We start from the raw sequence: 11946 nt of genomic DNA on the forward strand, positions 1-11946 counted from the left end.
TCAACACATGTTTTCATCCTAGACCCAAGTTTTGGGAGAATTTAACAAGTCCGCTGTTTGGAACTCTCTCTCCTCCTTCAGAGACATCTGAGGTGAGCTATGTAGAGGGTAGAGCAGAGGCTAGGGTACCTGAGCAGAAGGGTTGGTCTGTGGCTTCGAGAAAAGGACCCTCCCTTAAGTCACATGCAGAAGGCTTCACATCCAGCCCATCTCCAGAGCAGTTCCTGCTTCCTGTCCTGGGGGGGGGGGGGGGGGGCAGAGAGACAGAGTTGCTCTGGGTGGAAAGCTCTGGCATCTCCACATTGTGGGCATGGCACCTGTCCATTGGCATTGGCCTTTTGTGTTCTATAAAGGTGTGTTTTCTTGTTTTCTAAGTGTTAGGCCCTTGCTGTCAGCAGGGGTGGGTGTGGAGGGTTTTCTCCATGTAATTAAGTGTGTTTTGCTCTCCCTTCCACAGCCCAGTGTCCTGGAAACCTGTGCCCTGATCATGAAGATAATATGTTTGGAGATATACTATGTAGTTAAGTGAGTCTTCCCCCTTCAGTGGATTTGTTACTGTGATTGTGTAGTACTGGGGGTTGAACTCCAGGTATTTTGCTTGCTGAACAAGTGCTCCACCAATGAGCCATGTCTCTAGCACTCTTCCCAAAGATATGGGGTGGGAGATGGTGGAGCCCTATCATTGAATGCATGGTTGATAATCATGGCGCGCAGGAGGGATGGTCGGTCAGTGAACTGTTCCTGACTGGTGCACTGATGGCGTTTATGTTGTCAGAAGAGTGGTAAGGCTTTTCTGAAAGGCCTCAGTCTCACTTGTTCCTTTGGGCTGATTCTAGAGCTGGCTGCTGCGTGCTCATCACAGCTGCAGATACTTCTGAATCCTGATTCGGGTTTGTATTTTGTATAGGGGCTCGTTAGACCAGTCATTAAAAGATACACTCAAGAAGTTCTCCAGTGAGAAACGCTTTGCCTACTGGTCAGGGTACGTCAAGTCTTTGGCAGTTTACATGGCTGACACAGAGGGCAGCAGTTGCACGTCCCTGCTAGAGTATCAGATGCTGGTCTCCGCCTGGAGGATACTTCTCATCATTGCTGCCAGTCACGTAAGCGCCTCGTGGGCACCGGGTTTTTGCTTTAGTCGGAAGCAGTGATGTGTGAGCTGCGTAGCACATGCAGTTCCTTGGGATAAAGAAGTTCAGAGTTTGACCCTGAAATGCAGACGTTCTATGCCAAGAGATGAGGATGGACAGGTACTTGTGGACAGGACAGAGAAGCAATTCCAAACCCACCAGATATCCTGAAGACTTCCCTGCTGTTGGGCCTGGATAGGTCTAGGGAATACCTCTTAGTAAGGAGTGGTGTTTGCCTCTGGGGCTGTGCCTTCTGGACACTGTAGGTGTCTGGGATTCATCTGCAGCTGCAGCAGCCCCAGATCTCTTAGAGTGCTGTGTGTTTTCATTGGTTCTAGGAAAAGGACGGAGGCCACTGTGTCTTCACTGTATAGTGAGTTTTTAAATTTTTTACTTATTATTAGTATATGCACATGTGTGAGGAGGTCAGAGACAAATGTGTGGGGTCAGTTCCACCTTTATGTGAACTCGGGCTCAGTTCATCAGGCTCGTGCAGCAAGGGTCTTCCCCCCAGACACATGTTAAAGAGAGTGTTGGTCTTTTGGAAAGTTGGCACCGTGGGTGGCATTTTTCAGTGTGGCACTGTAGTGTTTCATTATAGCACATGGTGTTGAACTGTCTTCCTCAGGGCCTCTGGACCATGGCTTAATTACAGTTGAACCTTGGCATGTGCCTCCTTGTTCCAAAAACCTTGCCATCTGTCTGACTTGTTCTTCAGTACAGACTGCCTATAGACCCCTGAGTCTCCAGACCTACTACTGTAAGACTTGCCTCCCTGATAGGGTCATGTCCATGTTGCTGCCTTTTAGAACCCAGCAATAGCCTGGTGAGGTGGACATGCCTGAATCCCGGCAATTACTGTACACAGGCAGGTGCATCTCTTAAGTTTGAGGCTAGCCTGGTCTATGGAGTGAATTCAGGACAACTAGAGATACACAGTGAGACCCTTCCAGGGGTTGCGGGGTGAGGGGAGCCAGGAATCCAACCATACAGCCGTTCTTACATTGTACCTCTGTCGTCTTGGAAACTGACCTGATGAACTTTAATTCCCACTCTCTCCCTCCCATGGCTACTAAAATATTTGTTCTGCACCTGCAGGCACCAGAGGTATTATAGCTGGGCTTCAGCTGCTTCTCCACCCCTTTTCCTCTACCCTTCCAACCCTGCAGTGCTAGATGGGAGATAAAAAGGATAGGGAGGAAAGGAAAGAGATCCCTGAGGAAAGTCCAAGTTTGGATGGAGGCAGCGTGATCGGTAGACCACTTCCTGCTGATGAGAGGCATAGAGATCCTAGGGGCAAGTTTGATCTTCGCCATCAGAATATCTGATTTCTTTTTGTTGTTGTTTCTTCTTTGCTCACAACTACCTAACAAACCAACCACCAACCCACCTGTGGGCGCTAGCATTTATACAACCTCACCCTCTGGCCATTGCCCAGGATTCCATATGTCACACAACTGCAGAAATTCTCTGCAGCTGGCAGTCACACCCTGCCAGACCACAAGGCAAATCAAAGTCAGCTGCTGTGGACGGTCTGAAGCAGCCCTGTGTCCCACACCTGGGATTAAACTGAAAGCACATTATTAAATATTTCTGTGATTTGTGTTTTTTTGTTTTGTTTTTTTCGAGACAGGGTTTCTCTGTGTAGCCCTGGCTGCCCTGGAACTCACTCTGTAGACCAGGCTGGCCTAGAACTCAGAAATCCACCTGCCTCTGCCTCCCAAGTGCTGGGATTAAAGACGTGCACCACCACTGCCCAGCAATTTCTGTGTTTTTTTAAAGAAATCAAAACTCTAGAATTATCACTACAGGATATAGCAATGAATAAGCAGGGAAGGCCTGGTCACAAAGTGAGGACAGCGCAAGAAAGATGACCCATAGAACCCGCTAACTGTGCTCCTAGAGCCTCACAGAGACTCTCTGACTTGCTTGGCTTGTACAGCCTAATTTTGAGGGTTTGTTCTTAGTCTTACAGTAACTCATTCTGATGGGTTAACTTGATATCCCTGGGAGGTCCATTCTTTTCTTTTTTAATGGAAATGTAGGAAGGGGACTGGGAGGAGTGAAGGGAGGGGAAACTGCTGTTTGACTCAAAGTGTCAGAGAAGGGGTGGGGAGGCTGGGAGGGGTGTTAACTGTGGTGGCAGAGGCAGCTGGATCTTTGAGTTTGAGGCCTAGCCTGGTCTACAAAGTCAGTTACTAGACAGCCAGGCTACACAGAGACACTGTGTATTGAGAGAGGGGTGGGGGCAGATAAGGGCTTGAGGTCAGTTGTAAACTCGCAGATGAAACTGTAAGGGGGTTGTACTTGATGATAATGGCAAGGACGATGATGTGATAGCTAACACATGACATAAGAGTAGCCATGGTGGCCTCTGAGAAGTAATGCCAGACACCTGAGTATGTAAGATGCCTTGGGCAGAGAGCATGTCGGCATGAAGTCTAGGCAGATGAGACTGCAGGCGTTGAGTGCAGGAGAAAGCACTTGGTATGTTCAGAGCCATCGATGAGTGGGTGTGGTTATTAGCACATGCTAACAGGGAAGCTGGAGCACAGAGGACCATGGGTTAGCCACAGCCTGCATAACAACATGGTGAGACCACTTTCAAAGAAACGAAAAGGAGGAGGTTGTAGGGAGGGCTGGGCTAGAGGGAGCCCAGGTGGGGCTGAAGGTCCTACAGCAGGTGACCTTCTTGTCCCTGGGAAGCCTGAGCAGAATGCGGAGCACAGGAAGGATGGATGGAGTTCCGATTGGGAATGGCCTCATGAAGCCCTTCACTTCTTGGTTCTTAAAGTCTGTCTTGAGCATAATCCTTCTCCCGCCCATTGCAGGCAGACGTCATGCACTTGACTGACATGGCAGTGCGGCGCCAGCTGTTTCTTGATGTGCTTGATGGGACCAAAGCATTAGTAAGTATGCCCGGGAGTTCCCCTTTCCTGAAGGTCACACAGGGAGCTCTCAGTGCTCAAAGGGCGGTCAGTCAGTGCTCAGGTGGCCTGGAGGTGAGGCTCAGTGATAAAGAGGTGCCCCAGCTCCTTGCTCCTGGGAGAAGTCAGGGTTAGGTGAGGAGGGCCTGTGTGTCTATCTGTGCAGTGGAGGCTGCTTCTAAGCAGCCAGACTCCTGACTGCTCTGCCGCTCCTCCCCTCAGCTCCTTGTGGCAGCATCTGTGAACTGCCTCCGGCTGGGCTCCATGATGTGCACCCTGCTGCTTATCCTCCTACGCCAGTGGAAGAGGTGAGTGCTGGGACGAGAGCTGGCCGCCCGAGGCTCCATCTGCCTCAGCACTGCCTGCCCACCCTTCCTCACCCAGACCGTCTAGTATACTTCACAGAAAATGGAGCAACTCGGCAGACAAGCCTGCAGTGAGGGAGACTGCCTGTGGCTTCTGAGGGGCACTGGGGACACTGAGTGAGGCATGCTGCTGCCTTGGTCTTTCAGAGAGCTGGGTGCTGTGGAGAAAATCCTTGGGCCCTTGACAGAGATCCTGGAAGGGGTGCTTCAGGCAGACCAGCAGCTCATGGAAAAGACCAAGGCCAAGGTGTTCTCTGCATTCATCACAGTGTTACAGATGAAGGAGCTGCGAGGTGAGCCCCAGCTCCAACTGGGCCGTGGGATTTTTACACCGGGAGTGCTTTATTTCCCACTACCCCTTCCCCTTCCTCTTGGTACTCTACTGCCTTTCGTCAGAATGGCCCACCTGTGTGACAGCACCCTCTCATCTGTTCTGCAGTCGGTGATATCCCCCAGTACTCCCAGCTGGTGCTGAACGTCTGTGAGACTCTCCAAGAAGAGGTGATTGCACTCTTTGATCAGACCCGCCACAGCCTGGCATCCGACAGCGCTGCCGAGGACAAGGACAGCATGGAGACAGATGACTGCCCTCGGCCCCGGCACAAGGACCAGCGTGATGGGGTGAGGGGACATCAGCAGGCTGTCTGACAGCACACAGGCTGTACTCAAGGCTGCCACCACCCTGGGGGAGGACGGGAAGGTGGGAGCCTGTGGGCGCAGGCTTTGAGGGAAGCCCTGGGAGAGGCATGGCTCTCAGCCATTTCAGCAGAGCTAGTCAGGCAGGCATCGTGTGCCGGGAAGATCGGGTGGACCGTGGAAGGTGTGAGCAGCTTCAGGTCAGCATCTGCTGTGTTCTGATCCCTGGTTGGTGTGAGCAGAGTGAGGGCAGGGGTGGGCTAGAGAGGGTTGCTTTATAGGGCAGGCATGGGCTCTTTAACCTAAGGGCTCACTCTAGAAGAGATAATGGATACACTATAGAACAGTCTTTTCTCTGGTGAGGGCAGGACTTAAGACAGGGTTTCTCTGTGTAACAGCCCTGGCTGTCCTTTGTAGACCAGGCTGACTTAAAACCTATAGAGATCTGCTGCCCTCTTGCCTCTGCCTCTGTTTCCTCCACCCAAAAGCTGGGATTAAAGGCATGCTCTACTATGCCTGACTAGAGCAATGTTTTCTACTACCAGCCTTTTCCTTTTTATTTATTTTTTATTTATTTATTTTTTTTTAGAGGTAGTCCTACTTTGTAGCCCAGGCTAGCCTCTAACTTCCTGCCTATTCTAAAAAGAATTTCGGGTATGTTTTGTATGATGTGAAAGCAAGTACTATTAGTGGGAAACAATAAGTACGTTTATGCTGGGGCATAGTCTTATTAAGTGTCTTGGTATGAATTGTAGTCACATAGAAGTGCATATTGTCTTCCTCTGTCGGTCTCTACTAACTCCTCTGAAGTAGAGTCTCTTCCTGAACCTGGGGCTCATGGCTTCTCAGGCACACTAGGACCTAGTAAGTCTACTGATTCTCAGCATGCCTCAGACCTGGGAATACAGGCATACGTAGATCTGCCTTGTTATGTGGGTACTAGCACCAAAGTCCAGTCCTCGGGCTTAATGTTTATGTATCTAAGTGTTTTGTGTGTGTGTGTGTGTGTGTGTGTGTGTGTGTGTGTGTGTGTGTGTGTGCATGCCTGGTGCCTCCAGAGGCCAAAAGAGGGCAATTAGATGCCCTGGAACTAGAGTTAGAGATAAGTTTTGAACCCTTTTTAAAGTAAGGAAAGGAATTTTTAGTTGATATGGGTCAAAATGTATCCTATAAAAAGACATTCCTGTGTTTTATCGGTAATTTAGTGTTTTGATATGTGTCATGGGACGGTTTTTTCTGGTCCTGTCTATTTGCTGTTCAAAATTCCACCTATAGCTGTGTTACTGTTGGTAATTGTGGCTGCTGAGAAAGGGGGTGGCTTCTTTTAGGGTGTGACCCCTGCCCAGTTGACTGAGCTCCAGAGGAGCAGCACAATTGGACTCAAGGTGGTCCTTGCTGATAGCTTTTGTTTTGTTTTAGACAGGGTCTCACTGTGTAACCCTGGCTGGTCTGGGATGCACTTTTGTTGACCAGGTTGGCCTCAAACAGAAATCTGACTTGCCTCTGCCTCTCGAGTGCTGGGTAAGGTGTGTATTACCATGCCTGGTGATTAAGAAAGAAAGTTGGCTGGGTAGAGAGATGGAAGGTGGGTTTGAGAGAAGTTGATGGGATAAATATAATCAAAATACATTATATGAAAATCTCAAATAATAAAATTATTTTTTAAATGTAAGTGTATAATAGGCCGTGATGTCGCATACCTTTAATCCCAGCATTCAGGAGGCACAGGCAGATGGATCTTTGAGTTTGAGGCCAGCCTGGCCTACACAGTGAGTTCTGGACAGTGAGGGATACACTGTCTCTCGAAAAACAAACAAAAGGGTATAAAACACTGGTGTTTGAATAGAGCCTGAGGTTGCAGATGGAGGAAGATGCTGTGGTTAGCAAAAGGTCAGGCCACTCAGAATGCCAGTGGTAGTAGAGTGGTGTGGAGAGAAGGGCACAGATGTACAGGGCAAGAAGCAGGAATGGCCCCAGACACACTTGTGAGAGGATCCCTGGGCAGCGAGGCCAGCACCAGCCCTCTGCCTCTTCCTTCCCGCAACTGCCTTTTCCACCTTTCCCCTGACTGCCAGCAGGTGTGTGTCCTGGGACTGCATCTGGCTAAGGAGCTCTGTGAGGTGGATGAGGATGGGGACTCATGGTTGCAGGTGACCCGAAGGCTCCCCATTCTGCCCACGCTGCTCACCACGCTGGAGGTGAGCCTCCGCATGAAGCAGAACCTGCATTTTACTGAGGCTGCGCTGCACCTGCTCCTCACCCTGGCTCGAACCCAGCAAGTAAGACGCCCTGCTTGTGCCGAATGGTTCCCTTGTAAACCAGAGTTTGACTCGGATCTCTTCCTGCCCTGGGCAAATCTTTGTGGGCTCCATCTAATTATGGGTTTTTCCTCTAGGGAGCCACAGCAGTGGCTGGAGCTGGCATCACCCAGAGCATCTGTTTGCCCCTCTTGAGTGTATACCAGCTTAGCAGCAATGGCACAGGACAGGTGAGTGCCCACGACCCTGCGTCTTGTCCTTCTCAGGTGCCCACCTTGCTGCTCTTCTCTCATGTTATATATCTATCAGAGTTCCCTGGGGGTGTTCCCTCATGTTATATATCTGAGTTCCCTGGGAGCGTTTAGCTTCCTGCCCTTGACACAGGGCTAATGAGAGGGATGCAGCTGCCAGAAAGCACTTAGTGTGTGCTTAGCATGGACCTGGCTGTAGTCTGATCCAAACAACATAAATGCCACCAGGGCCAGGTTATTAGCCTAGACAGTATCAACCCCTCAGCATCGTGTCTCTCTCTTCCCCCCAAGTCCTGAGGGCCAGCAGGTATGTCTTAGTCTGGCGTCACCGTCAGAACCCCTCTCATTGGAATCTTTATGCCTGTTTAGTCTTCTTCATCTAGCCAGGCCTCCCTTGATTTACAGGGACCATGTTAAGGGCCAGAGAAGGGCAGGGATACAGCCAAGCAGACATGTCTGGGTAGTGGCAGACCAGATTTGAAACCTTATGCTCTTCTTGCTGAGTCTGATAGCCTTGCCTCTCCTAGCTCTCCTCATACCTAGTGACAACTGTCCACTTGAAGAGACTTTTCTTTCCAGCAACTGGGCCACAAGGAGGCTCTACTGCTTTGAGTGGGTTCCTGTGGCATCAATCCTGAGTCTGTTGCCATTTGTCATAGACACCTAGCACCTCTCGAAAGTCCCTGGATGCCCCATCCTGGCCAGGAGTCTACCGCCTGTCCATGTCCTTAATGGAGCGATTGCTCAAGACTCTACGCTACAATTTCCTGACGGAGGCTCTAGACTTTGTGGGTGTCCATCAAGAACGGACCTTGCAGGTGAGAGGCTACCTACGTCATAGAAGGGAATATTCAAAGCCACTTAGCATGTGGCTGTAGGACTTGGGGTATCAATGCCCTCGTCTTTGAGCAAGAGGGCATGTCCCCCTCCCTCCCTTCCCCTCTCTTGTGTTCATGGCCGGCCTCTACTTCTCTACTCTCTCCCTCTCTCTGCCTTAATCTGCCTCTACTACCCTCTTACTCCCCCCCTTGCCCTAAATAAACTATTCTATATCAAAAAGAAAGAAAGATCCCAGCACTTGGGAGGCAGAGGCAGGCGGATTTCTGAGTTCTAGGCCAGCCTGGTCTACAGAGTGAGTTCCAGGACAGCCAGGGCTACACAGAGAAACCCTGTCTTAAAAAACCAAAAGAGAGAGACAGGGAAAGACAGACAGACAGACAGACTGGCTGGCTGGCTGGCTGGCTGGCTAGCTAGCTAGAGATATGGCTCGCAGTTAAGAGCAGTGGCCGTTCTTTGAGAGGTCCTGAGTTCATGCAACCACATGGTGGCTCACAACCATCTGTAATGGAATCCGATGCCCTCTTCTGATGTGTCTGCAGACAGCTACAGTGTACTCACATAAAATAAATAAATCTTTAAAAAACAAAACAAAAAAAGAAATCTGACTTGAGTCACCTGACCAAGGGGAAGCCTTCATTATGTTATTTTTAGATTGATTTATTTTGTATATGTGACTATACTACACTGTAGCTGTGTTCAGACACACCAGAAGAGGGCATCAGATCCCATTACAGATGGTTGTGAGCCACCATGTGGTTGCTGGGAATTGAACTCGGGACCCCTGGCCAGTGCTCTCTCCAGCCCCAAGAAGCCTTCATTGTAATGCCAGCCACCTAAGCATGTGTGGGCCCAGGACCTAACCTCATAGGTAGGTAGACATGGTGTGCAGATCCCTGAGCATCCCCTACGGTCCTGTCCGCAGTGTCTCAATGCCGTGAAGACAGTGCAGAGTCTAGCCTGCCTGGAGGAAGCAGATCACACCGTGGGCTTCATCCTACAACTGTCCCACTTCAGGAAGGAGTGGCACTTCCATCTGCCTCAGCTCATGCGTGATGTTCAGGTGGGCCTCGGACATTGCTTCTTTGAGGGTCTGAAGAAATCAGACCTGGGCAGGGAGTCAGTGGGTCTCCTCGGTGAACTGGAGGCGTCTCTGAATGTGGGCTTCTTGCTTGGGGCACAGGTTTGACTCAGGCTGCTTACTCAGGCTAGCTCTTCCCTCCATAGTGAAGTGAGACTGGATGAGTTGAGAACTTGGGCTCTTTGAGGTAGACTTAGGTTCAAAACCCTCAGGAGAAGGCCTAAAGCTGGAGGAGCCCACAGGCTTGAGAGGCAGTAGGCTGTGGCCATGGCTACTCTCTCTATGACCTTGGCCAGTCACATCAACTCTCTCCTCCTTCAGTGGACATAGTAGTAATCCCATCTTGCTGATGTCTGAGGCCTGTACGATGCCAGCAGTGCAGGGAAATGTTCTAGGCCTGAGTCCTGCTGGTTGGCTGTTGCGTTAGAGCATCAGTCAGTGGGAGGTGAGGCATGCTGGGTCCTGGGGGAAGATTTGTTTATAGGGCTGCCTCCATGAGTTTTTCCTGTCCCTCCTGTGTCCCAGGTGAACCTGGGTTACTTGTGCCAGGCCTGTACCTCCCTCCTGCACAGCCGCAAGATGCTGCAGCACTACCTACAGGTAATGAAAGCCCCTAGCCCGTCACCGCTGGCAGTGCCACCCTTGATCTCCTATGACTCACCCTTCATTTCTTGACTCTCCTCAGAACAAAAATGGTGATGGCCTCCCTTCAGCTGTCACTCCCCGAGCTCAGCGGCCATCCACCACCACCACCACCACCACCACCACCACCGCTCTGGCTACCCCAGCTGGCTGCTCCTCCAAGCAGCCTACTGCTGACACTGAGGCCTCAGAACAGCGAGCCTTACACACAGTCCAGTATGGGCTTCTCAAGATTCTCAGCAGGACCCTGGCAGCCCTGCGCCACTTCACTCCGGATGTCTGCCAGATCCTGTTGGACCAGGTACTAGTTGCCACCTCAAAACTAAGGCTAGGTTCCCACAATAAGCCTTGAACCTGGGCTCTGCAGTATACTGTACTGTGCTTTGGAGAACTCCCAGCGAGTTCCAGAGTGCTGGCTTTTTTGTCTTTCAGTCCCTGGATCTTGCTGAGTACAACTTCCTCTTTGCCCTAAGTTTTACCACTCCCACCTTTGACTCTGAAGTGGCTCCCTCCTTCGGAACCCTCTTGGCCACAGTGAACGTGGCCCTCAACATGCTTGGAGAGGTAAGCTGGTGAGGTGGCCCCCCCACATAACTTCCCACTTGTTTTAGAAATATAGAACATATCCAGCCCCTGGAGCCTAGGCCTCTTCCTACAGGGGCATGCTAGGAGTTCCCACCGAGTACCCTGTGAGGTACCAGGGAAGTTGGGATGCAAGACCTCCAACTAGAAGCTCTAACTGGCCACTCTTACTGCTAACTTGATTTTTATATTGCTTCCTATAGCTGGACAAGAAAAAGGAATCCCTCACCCAGGCTGTGGGACTCAGCACACAAGCAGAAGGGACCCGAACATTAAAGTAAGGCCTGAGGCTTGCCGCCTGGAGCAGCTATGGGCTGCTGTTCTCCCATCTGCGGCTCAGCTGTGTCTGTCAAATACTTTTGCGATATTGCCCATACCTGCCTCTCCAGGTCCCTCCTGATGTTCACCATGGAGAACTGCTTCTACCTGCTCATCTCCCAAGCAGTACGCTACCTCAGGGACCCGGCTGTGCACCCCCGGGACAAGCAGCGGATGAAGCAGGAGCTGAGCTCGGAGCTGGTATGGATGCTGGGCTGGCCAGCAGGGAACGCTGTTTGGATGCTGCCGGTTTTGTCATTTGGGTCAGGAATAGTGGCCCTGGACCTCATTAATCTGCTGCTTTTCTTGCAGAGCACGTTGCTTTCCAGCCTCTCACGATACTTCAGAAGGGGGGCCCCCAGCTCCCCTGCTGCTGGAGTCCTGCCCTCACCACAGGGCAAGGCCACCTCTCTCTCCAAAGCCAGCCCAGAATCTCAGGAGCCTCTGATCCAACTTGTGCAAGCCTTTGTCCGGCACGTGCAGAGATAGGGCGCCGACTGCTGTCTACCTGCTGCTCCTACCAACCTGCACTGCAGCCTGGGTAGAGGGCGCTGCCACCACAAGGCCAGCCACTGAGCAGGCAGCTCCCTTCGTCGTCCTCCTGCCCACCCGCTGACATTATTTTTATATAGCTAAAGAGGTCAACAGCACGGGCAGGGAGCCAAGGGGCTGGGTGCTCAGACTCTTAACAATATCCCAAGGTGGCCCCTTTCCTCCGAGCATTCCCATGGCACTTCACCAGCCAGGGAGGCCCTGGGTGCTGGCAGCACAGGAGAGTCCTGTGTGTAGTGAGGGTTTTCCATGATCTATTCTTGCAGTTTTTTTGGTAATACCGTGGTCTATTTATACAAATATTAAAAGTGCTGTTTATAGAGCCTGTGTCATGTGGCAACTTTCAGAGGCCCCAGATGTTGGGGGT

At 51.1% G+C, this 11946-nt stretch overlaps 1 protein-coding gene across 5 annotated transcripts in view; it reads left to right on the forward strand.

Annotated features, from left to right (window-relative positions):
• Nup188 (nucleoporin 188) overlaps positions 1–11904 on the forward strand; it is a 57860-nt gene extending 45956 nt beyond the window's left edge. For 3 of the 5 annotated variants that reach the window (XM_030249849.1, XM_006497934.2, XM_030249850.1), the window contains 17 exons: positions 23–92; positions 458–525; positions 908–1103; positions 3962–4039; positions 4280–4365; positions 4570–4715; positions 4862–5043; positions 7137–7337; positions 7454–7546; positions 8227–8385; positions 9330–9467; positions 10011–10085; positions 10171–10428; positions 10560–10691; positions 10913–10986; positions 11099–11228; positions 11340–11901. In XM_030249849.1, coding sequence (XP_030105709.1) covers positions 23–92; positions 458–525; positions 908–1103; positions 3962–4039; positions 4280–4365; positions 4570–4715; positions 4862–5043; positions 7137–7337; positions 7454–7546; positions 8227–8385; positions 9330–9467; positions 10011–10085; positions 10171–10428; positions 10560–10691; positions 10913–10986; positions 11099–11228; positions 11340–11516 — 2263 coding nt within the window. In that variant the 3' untranslated portion in view covers positions 11517–11901. Of the gene's footprint in view, positions 1–22; positions 93–457; positions 526–907; positions 1104–3961; positions 4040–4279; positions 4366–4569; positions 4716–4861; positions 5044–7136; positions 7338–7453; positions 7547–8226; positions 8386–9329; positions 9468–10010; positions 10086–10170; positions 10429–10559; positions 10692–10912; positions 10987–11098; positions 11229–11339 lie in introns of all 5 variants that reach the window. The other 2 variants (NR_156132.1, NM_198304.3) reach the window with 1 other exon arrangement.
• Positions 11905–11946: the final 42 nt, after the last annotated feature.

This window comes from Mus musculus, chromosome 2 (assembly GCF_000001635.26).
Source record: "Mus musculus strain C57BL/6J chromosome 2, GRCm38.p6 C57BL/6J".
Lineage (NCBI taxonomy): Eukaryota > Metazoa > Chordata > Mammalia > Rodentia > Muridae > Mus > Mus musculus.